At 36.8% G+C, this 26,159-nt stretch overlaps 1 protein-coding gene across 1 annotated transcript in view; it reads left to right on the top strand.

Annotated features, from left to right (window-relative positions):
- Positions 1-24,053, top strand: part of NCOA3 (nuclear receptor coactivator 3) — a 50,157-nt gene extending 26,104 nt beyond the window's left edge. Inside the window, exons 4-24 of the mRNA XM_085079392.1 lie at positions 727-802; positions 3,971-4,078; positions 5,848-6,008; positions 7,597-7,697; positions 8,296-8,470; positions 9,026-9,214; positions 9,425-9,526; positions 10,305-10,445; positions 11,624-11,771; positions 12,653-13,041; positions 13,288-14,171; positions 14,827-14,962; positions 16,089-16,277; positions 16,817-17,056; positions 18,359-18,485; positions 19,194-19,365; positions 20,122-20,418; positions 21,914-22,018; positions 22,434-22,659; positions 22,873-23,047; positions 23,606-24,053. Of these exons, the coding sequence (XP_084935518.1) occupies positions 3,981-4,078; positions 5,848-6,008; positions 7,597-7,697; positions 8,296-8,470; positions 9,026-9,214; positions 9,425-9,526; positions 10,305-10,445; positions 11,624-11,771; positions 12,653-13,041; positions 13,288-14,171; positions 14,827-14,962; positions 16,089-16,277; positions 16,817-17,056; positions 18,359-18,485; positions 19,194-19,365; positions 20,122-20,418; positions 21,914-22,018; positions 22,434-22,659; positions 22,873-23,047; positions 23,606-23,891 (4,341 nt within the window). The 5' untranslated portion in view covers positions 727-802; positions 3,971-3,980 and the 3' untranslated portion in view covers positions 23,892-24,053. The remainder of the gene's footprint in view (positions 1-726; positions 803-3,970; positions 4,079-5,847; positions 6,009-7,596; positions 7,698-8,295; positions 8,471-9,025; positions 9,215-9,424; positions 9,527-10,304; positions 10,446-11,623; positions 11,772-12,652; positions 13,042-13,287; positions 14,172-14,826; positions 14,963-16,088; positions 16,278-16,816; positions 17,057-18,358; positions 18,486-19,193; positions 19,366-20,121; positions 20,419-21,913; positions 22,019-22,433; positions 22,660-22,872; positions 23,048-23,605) is intronic.
- The last annotated feature ends 2,106 nt before the right edge of the window (positions 24,054-26,159 follow it).

Raw genomic sequence — 26,159 nt, forward strand, 5'->3', positions numbered from 1 at the left:
CTGCTAGTGATTACCTATTAAGTATTCTGCATGTAAGTATCAGTTTTTAAACTCTTCATGTTAGTTAGGACTATGGCTTGCTTATGTGTGAATGTCTCATAGGTATTTCCCAAGAGCAATTTGTTTTTCTAATTAGCTTGAACAGGTTCTGCCATACATAGCACTTTAAGCAGTTTTCAGAGGATCACTTCAATCACACAGCTGTTGGTTAAAACTTTTCCCAAGTTACTGTAATTCTCCAGAGTCATAGAATCCCACTAATTAGTACACTTAATGGTACCTTGTATAAAATGCATGATAATACGGATTAATCATTCCTAGAATTTCATAGAAAGACAGAGATACAGAAACCTGGGTGTTCATAGCTCTGAAAACAATTTGTTATTCTCATGTATTAGTTACGTAGCAAGCAGTATGTACAGACTGACGTAGAGTGGCCACACACTTAATTTTACTTGCTGGTCATACGTTGCTTTAGTAGTGCGGCTTTTCATGTTAAGATTAAAAGCTGCTAAGATCAAACATCTATAATAGTTTCACTGTTTCCTCAAAAAAAAAAATTTGGAAGAGAGAGAAACATTGCATTTAAAACAAATACTTTAAGTTCTTACGTGAAGGAAAATTACTTTACTGGATGGCACTTGTGATGTTAAGATTCAGAATTCTGATCTGTTCAGCAGCAGAGTTATTTGAAGTTACATATTACATATTATTTTTGTTTTTCAGGATGTGACTTTAAATGACTTCTGATTCTGAAGGTCCTCTGAGAAGTATGCAGTGCTTGAATGTTTGCTAAGGACTAGTAAGTGACTGATCTCATATTTGTACATCTCATATATGTACCTGGACATTTTTAAAGCTACAATTGGATGTAAGAAACATGTACTTAAAAAAAAGGAAAAGGAGGGGAGGAAAGAAAGAAGGAAAAAGCCCAGCTCAGACCAAAAGCCTTACCGCATGACTGCCGGAAAGTGATTTTGCCGCTTATATTCTTGTGGATTGCTATCTGTGTAACTGGAAACATCAGTTGTTTCTATGGCCAGTCTTACAGCAAAAGAAACTCTGCATAATATCAAAATCATTTTGAATCAGAAGCTTCACTGGAAAGCTTGTTTCTGAGACAAAATGTAGTAATTTTTGGTTTTCTGTTTAATCCTATTGTGAGTGATCTCTCAGTAGATGTTAAACCAAAAATTACATTTCTAAATCATTTAATGCAACCGTGTAACCTTCAAAATTATGTTATAGCTGTCCTAGATCAAATTTTCAACTGCCTAATGTGTTTCAAATGCTTCCTTCTCTCAAATAGAATTTACTCTTGGCTTCATACTTGCTTTGCCCACACCCTTCCTGAGCTAGCCTTAAGACTTACATTTTAAGCTCTTCCTTTCTCTTTCTACATTAGCTCTTAACCCTGCACCTCCATCTGTACTCAGCCTGTAAGTGTAGTCACAGGGAGGGAAGCAGCAGTCCTGGAAGTGTGCGCACATGTCACCTACATCATGACTGAAGATCCAGCCTTAGCTGTGAGGTCTGTAGACAACATCTTGAGTCATATATAATGCTGAGTGTCAGCTTCAGATAATCAACTGCTTCTTGCGTGATCATAAGCTATTTTTGTAATCTCTTTTTTGCAACTGCTTACTTGTTCAGATGAGTAGCTTTTCATTCAGCTGCTTAATTGTAGGAAATACAATTCCTGCAGGTGTTCAGTTCTGTACTGTCATCTAGTGGCCCAACAGTGTATTTTTCTTGACCTTCGCATAAAGTAGGGTACTGTACAGGTATTTGAGAATGTTTTGCCCTGGAGAAATATATGAATGAATAAAGGTCTTCATACTTGCACTTCCATCTTTCTGTATGTTGGGTTTGTCCTATTCATCCTGTTTTTTTGTCTAATTTTCAGATGTGAGACCAAGTTCTTATCTCTATGGTTCATGCCCATAGTACAGAGTTAGGCATCTTTTGTAATTGTTTATTTCAAATGGAAGATTATGTTTGATTGTTGAGTTTAATTCGATTGTCATTTTAAAAACACGTTATCCTTCCTTTCGTAATGCAGATCAGTTGGCATGAGAACTGGTTATGAGACATTTTTTTGTTAAGCATTGTAACATTTTCTTAGCTGCAAAGAGAATTTGTGCTTGAAAAAGATGCCTTTTTTTTTCTGATCTTTGTATGCATGCTAGAGTAATCCAGTCCTCTGTCTCGTCTAGCTTCCAAAGTTTTGTACTGCTGTAAGAAGAACATTCTTTTAAATTCTCCACCTGTAGAATTCAAAAGCCCCATGCTGCTTCCTGCAAATATGTTCTTGTGTGTCTTTGTCCTCTCAGTTTAGACTTTAGAAAAAACTGAAGCAGATTTTTTTTTCCCCACAAGAAGCCAGTAAGCAAAAATTCAGTCAAGGTTAATAACCTCAAAAGTATTACACACACCTTTTTTTTTTTTTTTCCCCTCTTAGATGTCTTGTTCTGGAAGCAGTTAGTTGATTAAGTCCCTTTCTGAGGGGTTGGTTGTCTTTGCTGCAAGGATTACACTGCTGACTTGTGTTTAACTAACTTCTTGTTCACCGGGGTGCCCGTATCCTTCTACAGAGCTGCTTGAGTCAGCTGGCTACCAGCCTCTGATACCTTAACATAAACTTCATTTAGTTCTATCAGTTCCTTGTTTTATCCTTTGTTATATCCCTGTGATATGTGATCACCGGCTCCTAGAAATTTGATCATCCTAAACCAGATTCTTTTAACAACCGTCATAATGGTTTTTGCTTGTGGAGATAACCAACTTTTTCTATGGAAGATTTTTTAGTCCCTAGGTTATGTTATGGAAAAGTTTCTCTCTAATTGACAAGTCTAATGCTATTAACTAAATAACTAAATATTTAGCATCATTTGTTGCCGTTGCAGTATAAGGTAAAGAACTGCAGTCTGAACTAGACTGCAGTAAATTAAATTCTTACTTAATTTGGAAATTGCTGTAAAATGATAAAATAATGCTAAGTTTCTAAGTGGCCAGATCTGTTTTGTCTCATTGTAGTACGAAAGACCAAAACCAATTTTTTAGATTACTTTTCAGTTCTGGTTCTGATCTAAAATGCTCCGACTAGATACAAACCATAGATCCGTTGCATTTCTTTCCTCCCTCAGCATGTTGTTGATTCTAGCCTAACAGGACCTGATACAGCTGTCTTCTCTTTTCTGTCCTGTGTCCCATTTTTCTCTTGGGATTGAGGGGACGTGAGTATCATCTGATCCGCAAGGTTTGTCTACCATACATAGACTTCGACAAAACCACCTGATATTTAATTGGGTTATGGCCCAATCTTTGCTGCAGAAGCAATAGAAATAAAAGACGCTTGATGTCTTTGCTTGCCTTGGTCTCAAAGTTTTGGAAAACTGTGTTCATTTTAGAAGGTTTATCATGAGCGATGAAACCTGTAATAGCCTGTAAAGATGGTAATAGTAATCTGTTGGCTTTATACAGAGCTGGGTGTGAAACTGATGTAAGCCCCCTGATTTGCTCCTACGAATGACAATTATTTGTGTCTACAACTACATTTTGGTATAACATTAATTCATTTCTTTCTTTTCAGGTTGTCTAAGTATACATTTCAATACCAAGAAACTTTTTTTTTAGATCAATTGGAGCTATACAGTGGTCCCAGTACAACGGTGCAAATTTTAAATATCTCTGAAACAAATCTAATATGTTTTTAAACTTTACTTTTGCTTACAATGATACAAAGCTCTATAAACCTGTGTTTTGCCTAAATACAAGGTAGATTTTAAAGAAAGGTAACCAAACATTATTCTTTAGTAGCAAAACAGTTTATGGATTTGCAGTGAGAATACTCTCTTGTAATATCACTTTTAAGTCTGATAAAAATAAATTACTTACCTGGGTAAATTCTCTGTATTTTGAATTAGTATTTTGATAGTTTTATTCACAGTTATTATTTCACTGCTTTTAGTTGCTGATGCATGGTCAAGATGAGTGGATTAGGAGAAAACTCCTTGGATAGTTTGACTAATGAGTCAAGGAAGCGCAAGCCATTGCCCTGTGATACACCAGGTGCAAGGTAGGTTTATATAGAACTTTCCTGGTTTTTAATGAGTTTTTAAAAATACTTTTCAAGTTTGCTTTGCAATTTAGAGTAAGTTCTGACTGAGGAATTTGTTCAGTTGAAAAATTCTCTAGGCCAGCTTCTGTTGTGAAGATAGGTAACTTTACTGTTATGTGTAGATATGCCTAAGTTGAAGAACTGTGCTTTATAGTTACACTCTTTTGGAAGTTTTCATACAGTGAACATATCATAGAATGGATTGAGTTGGAATGGACCTAAATGATCACCTAGTCCCAGTTCCCAGTGTCATGGGTCGGGATACGTTCCGCTAGCTAAGGAATCACTTTCAAAGTTGTGATTGCAAGGCCAAAGAAAATCCCCTTGCTTCACAGAAACTCTAAAGGCATTATCTTGTATCTGGTAATTGATTTGACAGGCCTCATTTCAGGTGGTCATGTTTAGCAAAGAATACTGCAAGAGGTGGAGCTTTTTACTGGTTAGTTTGTACTTCTGTTTCTTCGGACTAGTTCTTTGCAAGTTCATCTTAAATTTTGGCATTCTATGCTATCTTCCCGCTCCTCACCCAGCTATATCAGATACTGTTGTCTGAGGGACTCAGTTTTTTGTTCCCCACAAGCTTCATTGCTCTCCACCATGTGAAGTGTTCTCTTTTATCCTTTCTCGTTCTTCCTCCCACAGAGTGTTAACTTCGATTAAATTCATCTTCAGGCATTGTGTGTACTCATATTTGTCCCTTTTATATACATCCCCAGTGTCCCATGCCAATTGCCTTCATCGTTCAACAGATTGTGTATGAGATCCTTAAATGCTTCCACTGTGTCCCAGTGTCTCTTTATGAGTGTCCTCCATTCCAATTTCTCTTTGCCATTCTACAGTGTCTGTCTGTCCCTTCAGGAATTGTTTCAGATTGTCACCCTTCATTAGCTTTCTTGATCTTTCAAACTCCTGCTTTGTCATGTGTTTGTTTGCTCCAGTATTGGTCTGTGCAAACTTTCCTAATGCTTTCACTTGGTTGCTTCTCAAAGAATGATTATTCTCTTTCAATTAGCTCGATGTGTCCATTCTTGCCCCTGCCCCGAGTCCTTCTTTTCCTGTTCTTGCCATACTGCGCGTATGACATTTATCCCTGTTGATTTAGGCTGTAGATGGTCTCTTTACTCAGCACATTAACCTGGGTGGGAATAGGAATTTCAAAGAGACACCTTATCCAGCAACATTAGGTTGTCTGGGATTCTGCTTTTCTTGGATGTTGAGATGGCATTTAGGTCCCGATGCCTAGAAATTTCTGAGGTATCACCTTCTGTAGTCATCTCTTTGCATGCAAACTGAAGGGAGTTAATAGAATGTTAAAATTTAGTTTAATTCGTCTAATAAATTTTAAGCAACTGTTAAGCAACTTCTAAGGTTAAAATATTCTTTCTGTATGAGTGCTACGATTTTATAACAAGCAGCTGATCTTTTCATTAAATCCGACAACCGAGTAAACACATGGGGATTTTTTTTTTATTAATAGCTTTCTTACATCCTCTTGATATCAATATGTACCTAAAATTCCTTTAAAAAATGCAAACCAAACAACAGTGTAATAAAACACACACATTCACCCTTCAGATTCATGTATGCTGGAAGAATAACTACTGCTTAGGTTTAATGGGTGGGTATTATATGACATACATTACAGTTCACAGAGTGAGCGCCGGTTTTGTATAGGATGGTATGCAAGTATATGAAACAATGTTTTTGATTCCTACTCTGACCTGCAGTGGCGAGAAGCGTCGACGTGAGCAGGAAAGCAAATACATCGAAGAACTGGCTGAGCTGATATCTGCTAATCTGAGTGACATTGACAATTTCAATGTGAAACCAGACAAATGTGCTATTTTAAAAGAAACTGTGAGACAGATTCGACAAATAAAAGACCAAGGTACAGTTCCCTGCTAAGTCAAAATAAATAGTTTAATTTCCTTGTGGTTCTTTTTTTGACACGATAGTTACTTGGGAATTTGAGTAGTGGTTTTCTACTCAAATATTGGTTACAATAGCATGTAACTGTGCAAGTCTTTGGACTTCGACTTCTCTCAAACCTTAAATACGCCTTAATGAAATGTCTATTTAAAAGTAAACAAGTACTTAATGTCACTTTTTATTGGGAATCAGGATTTTAAAACTTTTTATGCCTTTCTTACCAGTTTTCTTAAGCTAGTCCACAGACAAGGTAAAGAACAGGAGATGGTACTTTACTATCTCCTTGTACAATATACCAAATATTCACTGATGTAAAGAATACATGTTGTTGCCTTTCGCTTCAAGGAAATTTATGCTCTTCTTATGGGGCAAGCCTCCAATCAGAGATAGTGATTTTTATTGCTTTTCTTTATTGCTTTTTTGGTGTGGTCAAATGTGCTCAAAATATAGCTAGGTCAACAATGGAGAAAATAGCAATGCATCAAATCTTCGTAATTTCTGTCATCTAGGGTAAACCTAAGTGATATAATACTTTTTTTTTTTTTTTTTTTTCTTTTAATGGACAGGTGAATGCAAAACCCATGTTTTGAAATATAGAGTGAGGGGTATATATAATTTTTTATATATCCCCATCCCCATCCCCATCTCCCAATGATTAGTCTCCCAAGCTTATGTATGCCATTTGGGCAGTGAAGTGTTAGAAAAATGGAATATACTGGGATGTATATCTTACCCATAGTGGTAAATTGCCACATCTTATGAAGACAAGCTCAAACAATTTTAAAAAATCATCTTCTGCTTTTAAGGTTTTTTGTATCATCATCTAGTGCATTCTAATGTATCAATATAAAGTTGAAATGTTGTACTTCTCTTGTGGTCTGCTTAACCAGCCAGCAAGTACCTTAAATCAAAGTTTACTCTTTTTTTTTCTGTAATTCTGCTGCATGGTATGGATTCGCATTCCACCTTCCCCTGCAATCAATTAATTTAGGATATTTTGATTTTTGTGGTTTTATTATATGCATGCGCGCACAAACACACACAAACACATACAGACACACAACTGTTAATGTGAATGAAGGCCTTTTTGTAGGACAGTGGTGATGGCATCTGAAGACTGTGACCAGTGATAATGAGATCATCAAAATAAAAACACAAGAAAGAGATATGTATCTCTTATATATAAAACATGTTTATATATATAAATAAACATGCTTATCTGTATAAATCGTGTTTAATGGCTATTGAAAGACATAGCAGGTATTTATCAGACAGTATCTGAAAAACAACAGAAGAAATACTGTTCACAAAGCAAGTTCATCATGTGAGCTTCACCTGCCAAGTCAGTTTTTATGAGCAAAGAGTCTGGCATTATGTGGCTATGGTATTTTTTCTAGTCATAGCAACTAACATTATATGATCCGTCCTCTCTCATTCGTGCTTCTTTTTGCCTTTATTCACATGCTTCCTAGAATCTGGTTTGTAGTATTCAAATGTGGTCTTCGTGTGAAATGTTGCTTTACTGAAATGTATCTTTTGACTTTCAGGAAAAGCAGTTTCTAATGATGATGATGTTCAGAAAGCTGATGTATCTTCCACGGGTCAAGGAGTTATTGACAAGGATTCATTGGGACCTCTCTTATTACAGGCAAGTACAAACTAGGTCCTAGTAAATCCCTATGGAACGAAATACTTAAGGCAGCTGAAAATATTACAGTTAATTATTCAATCCTGTAGTAATAAAACAGGATGCAATAGCCATACAGAATTATGTTTGCAAGGGCCAGGAATAAAATTACCACAGATACTGAATTTTTCTTCCAATTAAGAACATACAGTATTTGGGTAGATCCTCCTATCTCATCGCTTGCTAGTGGAAGTGTCTTCATATTTATAAATCACTACTTGTTTCTACTGAACTTTTTGTTTCAACTTGCTAGCTATTGAAGTAATGTTACAAATTCATGACCTAGTGTTCATATGGATCAAGAATGAAAGAAGAAGACTGGTTATCAATGTGAAAGAGCTGAATGGAATATCAAATGAACATATTAATTATTGTTATTGAAATAATTCCTTACCTGACACACTCTTCCTCAAAGAAGAGTTTTAAACTTCATCTCTATCCTTGAAAATAAGTGAATGTGTTGTAACTTGACATTTATCACCTGCACAGTTTTTAAACTAAATTATGTTCAGAATTAGTCTGTATGTCTTATATGATATGTTGTCATGTTAATACTTAGGCTTTGGACGGCTTCCTCTTCGTTGTAAATCGAGATGGGAACATAGTCTTTGTGTCAGAAAATGTCACACAGTATCTGCAGTATAAACAAGAAGATTTGGTTAATACAAGTGTCTATGGTATCTTGCATGAAGAGGACCGGAAGGACTTTCTTAAAAACTTACCTAAATCTTCAGGTAGTAAAAGTTGGTTTAATACACTTACTAGGCTATTTGAAAGCAATCAGAGAAGAGAGAAAGATCTCGTAATGGATAACCTTTCAAAATAGATTACTTTTATAAAGAATATTTCACTACAAAAATATCTCAATATCGATAAATATTACTGTGTTTTTACAACAGCATGCCAGCAGAAATAAATGTGCTGGAAATACACACTTTAATTTAGCTGTTGCAATTTGTTTACCTTTAACTTTCAAACAGGGCTCCAAAGGAACGCCTTTCCTAATACCACAAGGCTAGCTGAAGGAACTGCTTATTCTTAAAATATGTGAATGACTTTTCAGCGCTCCTTCAAGTGCCTGAAAGTGTCATGCAAAAGAAAAAATGTTTTTTATTTGATTCTCCAGACTCCTATTTTATACCATGGTATATTGATGGTATATTGAGAAGGCATTTTAAAGTAGTCTTTAATATCTGTAATCTAGGAAGAAGGTATCTGAACTAAGAAGAATCAGTTATTAATTGATTGTATCTGAAAATCTATATACGTTCTTACTGTGTTCTTTTAAGTTAATGGAGTTGCTTGGACTAATGAAACACCTAGACAGAAGAGCCATACGTTCAATTGCCGGATGATGGTGAAAAGCTGTCACGATCTCTTGGAAGATGTAGGTGGCCACCAGGATATACGTCAAAGATATGAAACTATGCAGTGTTTTGCTTTATCGCAGCCAAGAGCTATGATGGAAGAGGGGGAAGGTAGGAGTTTTTGTGGAATTATCATGCACACGAATTTCTGTGAAAAGCTCTTTTGTGTTTTGCAATACAATTTTAAGAATGCAGCAACTTTAATCCTTACTGTCTGTACTTCCATTGTAACAATGGAAGATGGTTCAGCTATTTTGTTAGATTCTTCAGTAGAGTAAAACAGGAGACGATGAAAGAAGAAACATTCTTTTTTAAATACAGATTTGCAGTCCTGCATGATTTGTGTGGCGCGTCGTATCGCAACTGCAGAAAGGGTATTTCCTACAAATCCAGAGAGCTTTATTACAAGACACGATCTTTCAGGTAAGAAGTGTGCCCAGGAGGAAGGTATGAAGGGGTCTACTTTGACCGTGTGCTCTTGTTTTAAGTAAATCGAGTATTTATTGTGCTTATGTAGTGACTAACAGAATTCATACTGAGACTTCCCAGCTGCTTTTTACAATATACCATTGTTGGCAGTGATGTATAATAAAAATAGTGGGAGGCATGTTATTGTTTGGTAGCTTGGTAGAAAGCGTTACTCGTCTTTTAACTAGCATTTCAAGTCGTCATTCTGCTTTCCTTTATGCATAAGAAATATTTTAAATCATAACTGAAGCGAATGGAAGTCTTTTAGAATGCATGTATTTTTATACAATGCACAAGCTAATGTTTAAAGGGGTTCGTGCTGTTTAAATCCAAAAGAGTCATGCAATCTAAATGAGACTTTTTCAGATGCCGGGTTGTGATTTTGGTGTTCATTTGATGTAGTTGGTCAGTATTCTGTAAAATTTTGCTGCATGTACATTCTTTAGGTACGTGTAACCAGAGACTAAAGTTACTGTTTTCTAATGCTTTGACATTGACTTGTGGGTGATTAACTTCCTCTTATTCAGTTATATAAATCCATTTGAATAGTGATGCTTTAGCAAGCACCGTTATATTCTCATATGGAAGATAATTCATAAATGTAACTTCTGCGTGCTCAGAATTTGTTGATTAAAAGGGTGATATTGGAGCCTTATGAAATATACTGTATTTATGCCCAAAGAATTGCTGTAGTCATGAAGAGTGTAATTTGTGTATTTTCTTTACTGTTAAGGCAAACTTGTCAACATTGATACAAACTCATTACGATCTTCCATGAGACCTGGCTTTGAAGATATAATTCGTCGATGTATTCAGAGATTCTTATGCCATAATGACGGGCAGTCATGGTCAAATAAACGCCACTATCACGAAGGTAAAAATGACTTTACAATGTTTTGGTCGTATTGCTTCTCCTAGTGGCTGCATTTTTTTCTGAAAAACGAAAATACTAAATTTGGCATGTGTTCCTTCTTATTAATGGTTTTTGTTAGTGTTAATTACTGTGATTCACTTACTAGCTGAAGGAATATGACCTTCTGAAAACTAGAAATTCTGCTGGAATTTGGTTTTTTTTTCCCCAATGTGTTTGTTTTTGAAAATTTTCATGAAAAATATTAGCTACATTATCTGGGGTCCTGAAGGAAGCTGTTTTTCCATAGATGAATACAGCAATGACAGATACAGCTTTATTTTTGTGATAATATGTCATCTTTAATTATCATTAGCTTGTTATTTTTGATTAATGTTAGTTTGACTTTATTTTGTTTCACCTTTCCCTTTTTTAAAGAACCGCTTTCTGAAAGTTTTCTAAAAGTTGTAAGAGTTGTGTTGATGCCTTTTTCTTATTTAAGACACAGGGTTCAAAATATTTTCAGTGTTCCAGTGCTACGTATTTTGTAATGCTAATTTGATAACCTTGATAGGTAAGTGAAGTACAGCCGCAACCTTCATTAAGAAAGACAATGTTTTCTAAGTGTCCTGGACTCTAGTCTTTTTGAGGGATTTAGAAAGTAATTCAAGTAGAGAGGACGTTAAAAAAAGAGAAACTCGTAGTGGCAGAAGACAGAGTTTCCATTCCATTGGAAATTCTTCAGTGTAACTGATCAAATGAATCCTAAATTAACAAGAGATTTGAAGCTCAGATTAAAACCAATGGTTTCCACAATTCTTTTAGTTGCGACAAACTTTTAAACTTAAAAATGCTTCCCCGGGCAGGAGCCATGAAAACTGTAGTCGAGCCTTAGAAGTCTGTTAACAAATGTAGATCTTTGTCAGTTGTGTCTGGTGAGCATAAAGTACAGCAGCATCTAAATAATCCTGTTTGCTTTTATCTTCCCCCTATTGATTGAGGAGAAATGGTGGAATACTTCCTTTCACTCCATATCTGTCTTGGATCTGTCTATTTATTTCTTTATTAATTAAGTTTTATGGCTTTTTGATTTTTTTAATCTTCAGCAAATGAAGGGTATTATGTCAAAAATATCTTTGAATGCATATTAATAATTCTTGGGATTTTAAATATGGACAATTATTTGTATATTCCCTTTACAGCTTATACACAAGGTCACGCTGAAACCCCATTCTATCGGTTTTCTTTAGCGGATGGTACCATAGTGACAGCACAAACAAAGAGTAAACTGTTTCGAAATCCTGTAACTAATGACCGCCATGGATTTGTCTCTACTCACTTCCTTCAAAGGTGAAATTAGTAGTATCTGCTTATAATTTAAGTGTAATAGTTTTTAAAAATACGTCTGACCTTGAAGATGACCTGAAAAAAATAGAATACTGAAACATTTTATCTAATTAAAACTCAGAAGGGGAATAACTTGGGAAACAGTTGCATAGTATAAAAATGTGTAAACCTAACAGAGTCCCATTTTCAACTATGTAGCAGAAAGACAGTCACAGTCAAAAGAGAATTTTTTTTTTCTCAATGTCTGCATGGAACCTGTGTTATGTTTTCATTATTCTGTTATGGTAACATTGGTGAAACACTGAAAATAGAAGTGCTCAGTTACATGCTTTTGCAGACCAATTTAAAAGTCAACAAAACCCTCTCAGATGCTTAAGCCATTACTGAAATATACCTTAAGTAGCGTTTCCTATGACCTGTTCTTGTTCTTTGCAAAAAAAATTGAAATGTCACTTTGGAGGAAATCTCTCTCCTTCTGGCATTACAGTGCCTCCAGCTGCTGAAAAATCAGTAACTGAGATTGTTCAGGGCATCGTTAGGGTGCACAGTAGAATGGTGTCAGGTATTGACTCAGGAAGGGAGTAAAAGAAGGAGGATCTTTAAACTGATAAATCTGATTAATAATCTGACTGTTGATTAAAGCCTTTTGAGGTGGTGATACTATACGTGCTTATGACTGAAAGCCCCTAAAGGGTGAGGCGTGTCCGTAATGAATAAATGAACATCATGGCTTAGTTCTGCTTTTGTGGAAGCTTGAATTTCCACTGCTCTTTTTGGAAAAAAATATTTGGACAATTATTTAATAATGTCTTTGTAGCACTTGATTCCAAAAAAAGTTTTAATTTGTTTTCTTTGGATTTCTGGGGATGATGTTGAATTTACAGAGAACAAAATGGATATCGGCCAAATCCTAATTCTGTTGGGCAAAACATCAGAACACCTATGACTGGAAACACAAGTTCTGTTGGTGGTTTTATGAACCTGTCACCCGGTCAAGCCATGCCAATGCAGAACAGGAACTATGGGATGGGAGATCCCAATGCAGTGGGTCAGCTCGCCAGCACTCGATATGGAGGCCCTGGGAATATGGGGCCAGTGAACTCTGGACCCGGAATGCAGTCCTCCGCTTATCAGAATAACAGTTACGGGTTAAATATAAGTAGCCCACCACATGGTAGTCCTGGCTTAACTTCCAACCAACAGAATCTAATGGTCTCTCCTAGGAATCGAGGGAGTCCAAAAATGAGTTCACACCAGTATTCTCCAGTTACAGGTATATTATTTTTGCTATAAGCTCTTTTGTTTTTAAGCTATTTTTTCTTTTATCTGAATCCCATCTTCCATCCATTTAAACCTTTCTGTATGACTCTATATGTGTTACTTGAATGTAACCTGACTTCATGGTAAAAATGTATTTTAAAATTATTTGCTCTATGTGGCAGTCATTAATAATTCGAAGGAAGAGTAGATACAGGTGGGACTGTAATCTAATAAATTTAATCTCTGTCACATGATACAGGTATGCACTCACCAATGGGATCTGCCAGCAACGCTAGCAACACCACTTTCTCTAGCAGTTCTCTTAGTGCTCTGCAAGCCATTAGTGAGGGTGTTGGAAATTCCCTTTTATCAACACTTTCTTCACCGGGTCCGAAACCGGATAATTCTCCAAACGTTAGCGTAACTCAGCAAAGTAAAACAACTACCCAGGACTCCAAAAGCCCTTCTGGTTTGTTGTATTGTGAACAAAACCAAGTGGAAAGTTCCATCTGCCAGTCAAACAGCAGGGATCTCCTCAGCGAAAGAGATAGTAAAGAGGGAAATCTGGAGGCTTCTGAAAGTCAGAGAGGACCCTCTGAGAGCAAAGGGCATAAAAAACTCCTTCAGCTACTCACGTGCTCCTCAGATGAAAGAGGACATTCTACAGCATCAAACTCACCTTTAGACTCAAATTGTAAAGAATCTTCTACCACTGTTACCAGTCCTTCGGGAGTTTCCTCATCAACATCTGGAGGAGTATCTTCCTCCTCAAACATGCACGGATCACTCCTGCAAGAGAAGCACAGGATTTTACATAAATTGTTGCAGAATGGTAATTCTCCAGCAGAGGTGGCCAAGATCACAGCTGAAGCTACTGGTAAAGACACGTATCACGATGTTAGTAACGCAGCCTCCTGTGGAGAAGGCACTGTCAAGCAGGAACAACTGAGCCCAAAGAAGAAAGAAAACAATGCTTTACTAAGATATTTGCTAGATAAAGATGACATTAAGGACCCACTTTCCAAAGAGTTGAAGCCTAAAGTAGAAGGTGTGGATAATAAGATGGGACAATGCACAAGTTCTACAATTCCTACTTCAAGTCAAGACAAAGAGATGAAAATAAAAATGGAGCCAGCAGAGGAGGTACAGTGTGATGTAAAATGATGGCAGTGAGCTGGTCAGTATTTTATTATTACAGTGAATGATTAAATATTGAACGTTCTACAGTATGCCTGTGTAAACATTTCTAAAAAAGTTCTGTGCAAATGGCACGAAACAATAAACTCAGGTTTAATTGTGAATGAAAAGGCACTACTAAAAAGAACTACGGGATATGTATATAACCAAATCTGATGTCCTGAAGTCCTGGACTAATGCTATTTTTAAGTTATGGTACGATTAAAGTAATATTTACCAATTGTTCCTTAAAATCAGATCTTAAAACATCTGCTCTTTCACACAGCACATGTTTGTTTTTATGGCTTACTGACAAATGGGGCTGTAACTGCCTCTGCAATTAGTTTGCAATACAAGAGCAAAAGGCAAAACATTATTTAATTTTGAAAATATAAACAGTACACAAAAATGCGTAATACTTGAAATAGCCATGATTTGGAAAAATATAGCTAAATGATATCTGAAGTTCTTTGGAAATTGAAAGGTAGCTCAAGATAGTGTCAGTGAATGAAAACATTTGTCTCCCAGTTACATATTTTAAGATCAGTGAGGAGCTAAGTAAAAACGAAAGTACAGCCAAATGAGAGTAAATAATCTTGGTATTTTACTGCATCATTTTCAGATGAATGGAGACTTGGATAATTTGGATGCAATTCTAGGTGATCTTACTAGTTCAGAGTTTTACAATAATGCTATGTCTGCAAATGGAAATAACCTTGGAACAAAGCAAGCATTATTTCAAGGAAATGCCCTGTTGGGTAAGGAATTTAATCTACTATTTGGGTTTTAAAGTTAGTGGTGTAAACGTGATGCATCCTCAAACCCTCAGAGAATACTTTCTTCATCTCCTGTATCTTCCAGGACAAATGTAATGCAAAATGGCTAATTATGCTTTCATAGGCTATTGGATTATAAGCACTAGCAGCTAGTCTTGACAGCACTCACCTATTATATACACAATGAATAACATTCAGTTCCTTGTTTTATGGTTTATTCTGGGTTTGTCTAATGTAGATTTCTCACAAGTCATCAGGAAAGGTGTTTTGTGAGTTGTAAATTAAAACTGAGAATTTTTATCCCTTACAGATAATATATATGTGGGATATATATAGGGATATAATATATATATATAGGGATATAATACGGGATTGGCAACAAGCTTCTAATTTCTTTCTTATTCTGTGTGAAAACATCTCGTGGCCTGTAATCATTACTCCTCCTCGACATCAAAACGAATGCCCTTCCTTAGTAGGAAGCTGCGTAGGAGGGGAGGATGACTTAGCCAATAGTGCAGCTTCATGGCAGTTGTTGCTTCCTTTTATGACACTGGTCATGTCTTGGATTATATAGGGCAATGGATTGCTGAGGTGACCAAAGAAGGTGAAACATGGATAATGAAAAATAAAAAAACAGCTACAAGAACACCTAAGGCCACTGACGCTATTGGCTGTGTAGCACAGTGATTTGTGGGTTAATTGTCCATGTAGGACGATGTGCTCAGGAACACACTGTGTCTGGATTCTAGATGTTCCAAACAGAACCATTTGTTTCTACATCCGTGTCAGAGTTAACCAAAGTCTGGGCAGTCCACTTATATATATATCAAGGAGTCTGTAATACTAAGTGCATTACAGAACTTAAATTAAAATGAACTCTTTTTTTTGTCTAGGGCCAAAGGGAAGTGCCTTTGACTTTTTCTGGAAAAGGTCCTAACTGTGTGTTCAAGATGGGGATTTTTGTAGTGAGAGCATAAGCAAAATAGCTGTTCCTGGCTTGCTTAAGATCAAGTATATGAGCCCATAAGTAGATGAGACTAATTTAAGTCATTAATGGCACATTTTATTTAAAATGTACAGTTGCATGCATCTTTTGATTCTTCAACAGGTGTGAAGAGTCCCCAGTCTGTGCAGACTACTCGCCCACCTTTTAACAGAGCCTTGTCTTTAGACAGCCCCGTGGGCTCAGGTGCTTCAGTGAGGAATGTCAATGCATTCTCCATGTTACAAAAGCAAAACTTGATGGCTGGAAGTCCAAGAATGATTGAAAACCAAGAAAATTTTGGAGCAAATCTGGGTTTGTTGGTTGTGTACAAACAGCTCTCAGTAAAGGAGAAAGCTTTTATGTAGAAAAGGTTGCAAGACTACAATATAAATTTCAATTAGAAGAAACTTAAAAGAATTCTAACTTTACCATCAGCATATTAGTACTTCTGAACTATGATCTTAGCGAAAATTATAGGAACATAACTGTTTACATAACTGTTTACATAACTGTTTTATCTGTGTGTCATTACCAATACCCTAATTTTTCTAAGTAGTTAAATTATTTTTTTACTATTTTGAGTTTTTAGTTTAACACGTGCTGTTGATATATAGAAGCAAGAACAGTTCACAATGACAGCCAGTCATTGTGAATTTTACATACATTTAGACTATACAGTTCTTGCATGATTTGGACCTTGGCACGGAAAGCTCTAGATGCTTTTGTAGGACTTCAGTTGATTGCTCTGATGTTAGCAGGTGCACTTGGTGAAATAGCGAAATAATTCTGAAACCAAAATATATAATGTACTTCAGATGACAAGTTGTTGTATTTTCTGCTCTTCATTATAGCAAGCACTCCCAACAGAAATGTGGCGATGAATCAGCATCAGTCGGGGGACTGGGGTTTACCGAACTCCAAGGTGACCAGATTGGAATCGGCAAGTTCTGCTTCTATGTTGAGACCAGGACCTGAATTTAGTACGACCCTTCCCAGGCCCCTAGAGGGTGGCTCTATGTCTGGGCTGCCTGTTCGCTCTAACAGCATACCTGGTACTAGGCCAGTGCTGCAACAGCAAATGATTCACATGAGTAAGTTCGTAACTTTTTATTGTCCTACATAGCACTGTCTCACTGGTGTGTTGGTAAGCATTCGTCATAAGAATCCTTTCAGTTTTGGTAAAATGCTAGATTTTCATTGAAAGGCTTTTGGTGGTGTTCTTGTCTTCTTCTGGTCCTGTGTGTCTCATACACAGATAACTTGTTCATACGCAGATAACCCCCTGGGGGAGGCGGGGAGGAGAATAATTTCTGTTTATCTTTTTAGTGCAGTACTTCTCTGCAAAATCCCAGGAACTAAATGGCATCTGTGATTTCATATATGAAGATATTAGTATTGTGATTAATTTAAGTCATCCTCCTTGATATAGGTGCTTTCTTTTTTTTGCTATTACCTTCTTGGTAGTCAATGTCTATTGAAGTTTTTCTCTCAAGTATTTAAAAATTATTTTCACATGGAATAGCCTAATTTTATATAAAATGCATTGCAAATACTGTTTCTCTTCAAAGCATTCATGTGTGCATGAGAGAAAATAAGCTATGTGTCTAAAACAGGAGCAGTCTTAAACCATGTGGGTTTTTTCTGTTCTGTATCTCTGACAAAGCTTTAGTCTACAGCTGAAACTGTCTAGTCTTACTATGCCAATGCCAGTATGCCCAAAACCTGCTGAAATAGACAACATTTCTTTCTTATCATGGACAGTTACTGGGGCTGTTATGAGTTCTCTTCAAGAATGAGACCTACTATTTCGATGCAGCAAGTGGATATATAAGGTTAAATATGGAAGAAATTTGTGCACTCCTGAGTCATAATTTTTCAGCTTAGCTTCCTAGAAATCATTGTTGCTAGGTGATTCATACAGATACTGGGAAATAAAGGGGTGACATAAACTCTCCTATGAAGTGCCATGTGTCCCAGCATAGGGGGACGGAAGTACTCTCAAAGAGCAAAGTGTTACGTACTTTCTGTTTCTTTTGATTTCCACTCTGTATTGGGATTTAAAATGCCAAAGTTGATGTCCCTATGACATTTTATTTATCCGTATGATATTTGCTGGTACCCAGATGTCATTGACCAGAATTTTTGGGTTGTTTTTTGGGTTTTTTTTTCCATTTAAAGTGCTGTATCTATCACGGTCCTATTTTAGGGGCTAAAGGATTAGAAATAGCAATTCTGCTCTAACAGGGTAGGGGGTCTAGGTCACTGTCTGCTGTATTTAAATCTGTGTAATGGAAAGCTGCTTGACAATTTGTGTGATCATGCTAATGTGAACACTAGGAGAGCAAGATGAGGCCTTCAGTTTTTAAAAAATACACAAATGTTTTACCTTGCAGGGCCAAATGAGATAAACATTGGCATGGGAGGGAATCCGTATGGACAGCCTGGACCTTCTAACCAACCTGGATTGTGGCCTGACAATATGATGTCCATGGAACAAGTGTCAAGGGGTTCACAAAACAGGTAGAATTAGGGAAGTTTTTAAGGTAATTCTAAATACAAGTGTTCGCTGTCTGTCAGAAGAATTTAAGACCTGGAAAAAAAATTGTGTAGCATACACAGTGGAGATAACAGATTGGAGTAAAAATTCCATTTCTGGAATGTTTCAGAAATGTTTCCACTGCTGCTGCTGATCTGACGCTGGATATCTTTTAACCTAGCTCCACAAAAGGCATTGCTAACAAAATCTATTAATCCTTGGTTTGGGAGGCGCAGAAAAAAGAGAAGGGAAAATCTGATATTATATCTCTTTGGCATGTGGCAGAAGCCAGGAGAAAACAGAAGTTACGTGTGTTCAAGAATGCACGGAAGGTGACTGGACATTTTAGGACATCTAAAGCTGGGACTTAAGTTGTTAAGTCTTACTTCGGTCTCGTGGGTGACTGGAGTACTTAATCACTCCAAGGACAATATATTATATAAAAACTGTCATTTTCATTGTAGTGGTTGTAATTAATTTCTTCAGTGAAAAAGTGGTCAGGCATTGAAATGGGCTGCCCAGGGAGGCGGTGGAGACACCACTCCGAAAGTGTTCAAGCAACGACTGGATGTTGCGCTTAGTGCCGTAGTGTAGTTAACGAGGTGGTATTTGATCAAAGGTTGGTCTCAGTGATCTTGGAGGACTTTTCCAACCTTAATGATTCTATGACTTTAATGTTTGTTTGTTTATAGACAATTAGTTAGAAGCTCTTTGGATGATCTCTTATGTTCGGCACCAAATATGGAAGGCCAGAATGATGAAAGGGCACTTCTGGATCAGCTGCACACACTGCTGAGTAATACAGATGTCACAGGTCTGGAAGAAATTGACAGAGCATTAGGAATTCCTGATCTTGTAAACCAAGTAAGTAAACATAGATTTGGGCCATTTATTTTCCAAAGACCGATATTATTTTCTTACTTGAAAAGAGAGTGAATGGGGCCTCCTCACTTGCTTCTTCTCATCACGTCCTCATCTTCATTTTCATATGTTTGCCTTTGGAAACCTCTACATTGACTAGTGATTTTCATTGGAGAAGCTCAGTATGGATTAAATTTCTTGTGCATTACAAGAAATATAAGATGGCATATTCTTACTGAAGTTTGTTATATCATGCCTTGGAATATAAAGGTGGGTTTTGGGTGTCATTCATTATAATTCTAGAAGCTGAGAATTGTGTTTGGTTTCTTTAGTAACCTCTTGTCAGCTGAGCTTAGGCTGTGGATTATGTGACTGGCAGTGATGTGGACACTTCTCTCTTCCTCGGTTCCAGCTTGAATTTGCATGGCTAGCAAATAGGAAGTTCTGTAAATAATCTGGAACTTGCTAAGACCCACAAAATGGCACTATCGTTTGTACAAATAGCATCAAAAAGTGCAGAAGGGCTTGTGGTCTGCCAGTGTATGCAGTGGGCAGTAAAATTGATTAAAAAATAATTATTCTTATTATTAAGAATCACTTTCACTATTTCACTGGTCTGGAGACAGAAATAACAGTAGATGTCCATGCTGTGTTTTACCCAAGAAACTGCTGGTTGGTGTATGATGCTCAATTAGTTTTATTGCTTCTTCAGGAATTCTGTATATACTGCTAGTGAAAGCACTTTTGTATCTGTTGAAGGGACAAGCTTTGGAAGCCAAACAAGATTCATTTCAAGGTCAGGAATCTTCAGTTATGATCGACCAGAAGCCTTTGTTATATGGTCAACCCTATCAAGGGCAAGGGGCAGCAATGCCAGGAGGTTTTAGTAACGTGCAGGAACAACAGCCGTCTTTTAATGCAGTGATGAATCAGATGAGCCAACCGAGCAATTTTCCTCTGCAAAGTATGCATCCCCGAGCAAACGTGATGAGACCTCGGACCAACACACCAAAGCAGCTGCGCATGCAGCTCCAGCAGAGGCTCCAGGGACAGCAGGTAATTTTTGACTCCTACATTTACACTTCCTTCATGTTTCAGAATTCGTTGCACACGGAATTATGTTGCTTCACAAATACAATGGACATGGCAGCAGATGATTGAAAGGGTGGATTTTTCATTTTGACAGTGCTTTTCATTGAGTGCCTGATGGCTGTAGGAGAGGAAGAACATTTATTAGGACAAGTGTTTCTCCTTCATCAGCCTCCCTAGCTACAAATTGGATTGGTTCCTGCAGGACACAAAACTACTGCTAGTTAAAACAGTACTTTTGTACAACACATTTCTGGATGATCTCTTTATCCGTGTTAAGATTAGTATTTTTTCAGAACCTCACAGCATTAAATGAGAGCTATATTTCTTCTGTAAATCAGGTTTCACTATGTTTTCTAACTAATCATGTGGGCTTATATATGGATTTGCTTTCCATTTAGTGATTTGATGTAATTTTAGGTATTTTCTGTGGATGAAAGGTGAGAGAATAGATACAGCTACATAGGTTGAAAACACTGCTTCGAAAATCAGTGCATGATTTCAGCATTTAATTTCCCACATGGAAATTCAGAGGTCTTGATATTAAATACAGTGTACAAATAAAACTTGGAAAACTTGAACTGCCGCTGTGCAGCATGGTGCGTGAACAGAATATATGCAGGTAACACCAAGGCAACCAAGACACACAGGTGATACGCAAAGAGTAGAATTATTCCATCATCTTGGATTCCAAAAAACAGATATGCATACTCTGCTAAGCTCATTTTAGCAGGGGCAAAAAGCACCAGGCCTGAACCCTGCATTGCATATCAAAAGGGCCTAGAGCGTGCACAGTCCTTCACCAGACAGTAGTTTTTCATCTTCCAACCCTCTTACCTCCTTTCCCTCCCTTTACAAAGAGGCCCAAGTCTGCGGGCAAGGCTTTTAAGTCTCAAAACATCCTGTTACCTTTTGTGAGAAAATTCCATTTTTTCTCCGTCGACAGACAACATCCTGGAGCAAACAGAAATATGTGAGTTTTCTCACCCAGAGTATTTTCTAGCATCTCCCAGGTGCATGGTTGGTCTTTGAGAGAAAACAATTCTAAAAACAACTTCTTTTTCTCTCTCCTTGCCGATCTTCCATTTTTCAACCCTTCCATCTACACATATGGAATGGCAATGTTAGAAAATACTGTGTTCTCTCTTGGTTTTCTGTGACACTAATTATTTGGAACAAATAGGTAGTCTGATCTTTGTTCCTAAAGAGTGCTAATTCTAAGGGAAATAAAAAACCAAAGCCAGTTAGTACTGCACTGTTTGAAAGGTTTTTCTTTTTGTGTATGTTTGAGCTGCTTAAACAAATATTTTGCTTCTTCAGGCACATTAGACAAGGCAAAAATTAGCCATTGCACTTTATGGATTCAAGAGGTCTGTAAAGAAAGTGTTTTTGCAGGAGTTGCCATTTTTTGTTAAGATACTGTTATTTTCAAGCTAATAGTGCTAAAATGTCCTTTTCCAAGTTTATGAATCAGACCCGTCAAACGCTTGAACTAAAAATGGAAAATCCAGTCAGTGGTACAAACTCAGCGATGAGACCAGTTATGCAGCCACAAATTGGATCCCAGGTAAGTAATTACTACAGTAGCCATCTATTTAGAATTTGAACCTTCTTTCATGGTTTTACAGCGTTCCTCTTTGTTTTTGTTCCTCTGCACAATTAAAAAGAAAAATGGGTGTTTTTACCTCACTTATTCCGGGGATTGCACAGGAATTTGTTCATTAGGTCATGCTGTCAATGCAGTATGCCAACAGTTTTTCCATGTAAAATATTGTTATGAGTTGTCTAACACTAATGACAATTTAAAGAAAGCTTGTGTCTTAATGTTTTGATTTTTTTTTTTTTACTGGCTGTGGGTTTTCCTTAACTTGCTGTTCTGATAATGGATATGCTGGGTCTTAGAAATTAGTTTGATTGACTCTGACATGATTTTATTTGTAAAAGCATCTTCTAATGTGATTTTTCTTTTCTTTGGGGGATAGCAGCAAGGTTTTCTTAATGCTCAAATGGTGGCTCAGCGTAACAGGGAACTAATAAGTCACCATTTTAGACAACAGAGGATGGCAATGATGATGCAGCAGCAACAGCAACCTCAGGCCTTCAGTCCACCACCAAATGTGACTGCCTCAGGAAGCATGGATAGTGCTTTGACAGGCCCTCCAATGGCTCAAGTTCCTTCACAGCAATTCCCCTATCCACCTAATTATGGTACTAGTACTAACATGTTGGGTTTTTTCTCATTTGTCTGGTTTTCTTTTCCCTTTTTTTATTAATCCAAACTACCTAAATACCAATCCAATCATTCTGAAAAATGGAATATACTGCTACCAAAAAAGGATGACTTTTCCCCTTCCAGTCACTGCAAGAAGATAAACTAAAAGTACCTGGTGATGATAACTGTCTCCTTTGTTCTGTTTTAAGGAATAAGCCAACAACCTGATCCTGCATTTAGTAGAGTATCAAGCCCTCCCAATCAAATGATATCATCAAGAATTGGACCCTCCCAGAACCCTATGCTGCAGCATCCTCAGTCAGCCACAATGTACCAGTCCACAGAGATGAAGGGCTGGTCCTCAGGAAGCATGCCCAGAAACAGGTGAACTTCAACATTACAACCTGTTTCTCAAAAACGGTTTTCCATTTTGCTGGAAGTAGAAACTATGTTAAATAGCATGTAGTATGAAAAGGATTTACACGATGAAAAAAAATCTGTCTCTCTAGTGTCTGTATTGTCCTTCATCCTGCTCTAGGAAATAGAGTGATTAGGTGTATTTTATGCTTAGCTCCATCAATTCATATTAGACCTCTTCAATCTTTGTAACCAGAAGCAACATTCAGTCTTGAAACATGGAAAAAATAAAGGGGGGGGGCAGGGGTGCAAGTACAAAAGTTCAAATAGTATTACAATGGATGATACAATCTTAATAGGAGCCTCCAAAAAGGTTACATTAGGCATACACATACAACTGTGCATTTCTAAAAACTCAAAATTCCTTTTGGGAGGGAAGTTTCCATGTTAAACAGATACTAGGTAAAAACGGGTAAATGTGAAAATAGTTTTATCTTTCATGTGTTGACAGCTGGTGCAGGGAAGGCAATACATCAGTGTGTAAACTTCTCATAAGGTAATTTTATTTGTCCTTTTGTGCTTCAGTTCTTTTCCCCAGCAGCAGTTCAGCCATCAAGGTAATCCAGCAGCATACAGTATGATGCACATGAATGGCAGCAGTGGCCATATTGGACAGATGAGTATTAATACCATGCCTATGTCAGGAATGCCTATGGGTCCAGACCAGGTAAGTTGTACATCGAGATTGATGAAAAGATTTGCTGACTCTTTTTCCACTGAGTACAGTCTGCTTACATCCATTGCTCTGGCACAATCTTGCTCTCAGTTATCCTGTTTGTGTATGCACAGCCAGAAACCATGGAAAATTTAGTCCCCTTATTTAAGGTGAAAATGCTAATAACAGGCACTGTAAAGAAAGCTGAAATACAAAATACACTTTCACTATAAGCTTTTCAGAAAATACCAAGGGATGAGCAATACAATACTGACATAGCTAAATCTATTCAAATGAAAAGGACCTCATGAAATTTTGTCCAAGGTACCTGAGGAAGCAGTCAGAGTAATCTGAGGACTTCTGGGGGTAAGTAAAGTTTTGAGGACTTTGCTATAACAAATTCCTTTTCTAAGGATGAGAATGTAAATGTGAAATGTCAGATTTTCCAAATCTACATGACATACAGTAAAGATACCGAAATAGCATGTTTAGGAAATTCTACAACAGCATTTCTTTTCTAGCAATTTATTTCCAAAGTGGAGCATTAAAAAGCTATTCTTCTGCTTATAGGCATTGATACTCAGTAGTTTCCTCTTCCAAATGCAGTATACAGACCATGTTTTTCCAGCAAAGATGGTTTTTTCTCTGATGATTGTATCTTTTCTTTAGCAGAAATACTGCTGACATCTAGAACCACATCTTCTAACAAGAATGGCTGAATGCACTAGTGTCAGAAAGGAAAGTGATACATTCTTCACAGCAACGCATACTGGGCTTACAGAAAGCAGTGCTAAATTTCCTTACCCAGAGGAAAACAAACCAAAAAAACCCCTACCCAACAAAAATACATTTTAGTAGAACCAGTCTCTGTATTACTGTATAATGTGGAGTACAAAAAAAGTCATTAATATTTTTGGCACTCTTCCTCTAGAAATGTGAATTTGGTAATGGCATTTTAATAGATTTGATGGGTAGACTCCTGGTACACCTTATCTGTTCACTGCAGCTATCCAAAGCCCTTCAACTACAGGCAGACAAAAGTGCCTGGAGAAGTCACAGTGGTAAGAATTTCCTGATTTCTCTAATTACAATATCTGACAGAGAATGTAGTTCTTAGCCTTGACTCTTTTATATTAATTCCTGAATATAAATGCTGCTTTTAGTTGTTTACCCCAAGAGTCAGGGATTTCCCAAGCAAAGTAGCAGTGCAAAATTAATTGGCACATGCTAGTCCAAAATCCTGTTCATTGAAGCCAAGGGTTAAAAAGAGAGGATAAACAATTTAAATTATTTAAACACAATTGTGACTAATATTTACATATTGCTGTGCAGCTGAGTGCACTTTATAGAAGACTATATAATGGATTGATGCAATAGCTTTGATAAGGACTTAATATGAAGGTAGGGTATACTCATGTTCCTTCTCAAACACAATCTCTTAAGGATTATTTGAAAAGACTGCATTATGTAATGATTTCTGTGTATGGGAATTAGAGCAATAATCTTTCATCTTTTTTTGAAAATAAGAAAACTCAAGGCAAAACACTGCAGTCAGAATCAGAATTTTGCAGTCTTTTTTGTGAATAAATTTTGTAAATATGATCTTTAAAATAATGTATTATATATATGACTTTTGTAGGTCACTAACTCATTTTTGCAGAGTTTGTGAAGCTAAATATTTAACAAAATTGATTTCTGGAAACTCAGTGTAGTTGACATCCAAGTAGAATTTTTTTTTTAAATTAATGTCTTTGAAGCTGGGTGACTTTGGCCCACATATTTCTCTTCTTTGGTCTTCAACGTCGTTTATTTTTACATCTTTAACATACAGCTTTTTATAAAAAAAAAGACTGATTGTTAAATACTTTCTCCACCTGTGAGCACTTTTGTTACACTTCTTTTTACCTAAGGCAATTTGACACAAAGGCTCTGCACTGTAACATCTTATGACTTGTCAGAACGGTCATGTCTGTCTATAATAAGTTGCCTTTTCAGTTGATAAACCTAGATTGTGTCTTCTTTCGTCGATTTTAATGAACTCTAAATGTTCTTTGAAAATGTTTGTCTGTTGCAAAATATTTGTTGTTATATAACATCCTGAAATCTTTAAGGATATCAAGCCACAGTTTAACCAAATGTCTACACCTCATTGTTCTAATAGTAACGAATGTATTTTCTAAGCAGAATTCTCTCATATCAGTATTTAAGTCTGATTACATTTATTTGCTGATACCACGGGGGGTTTTTTCCCCTTCCATTTTGGGTGCTTGAAATGAAGATCCCTTTGCCGTTTTTGCAATTAGAAAGAATTAAACTGCTAAACCTTCATAAAGGATGACCCAGAAATGTTTAACATGTGTGGTGCTTCTGTTCCGTTGTTCACTGTGTAATGGAAAACTGATTTCTCCCAAGTGAGTAAAAAAA

Source organism: Lichenostomus cassidix, chromosome 20, assembly GCF_008360975.1.
Source record: "Lichenostomus cassidix isolate B80296 chromosome 20, HeHo_3.0, whole genome shotgun sequence".
NCBI lineage: Eukaryota > Metazoa > Chordata > Aves > Passeriformes > Meliphagidae > Lichenostomus > Lichenostomus cassidix.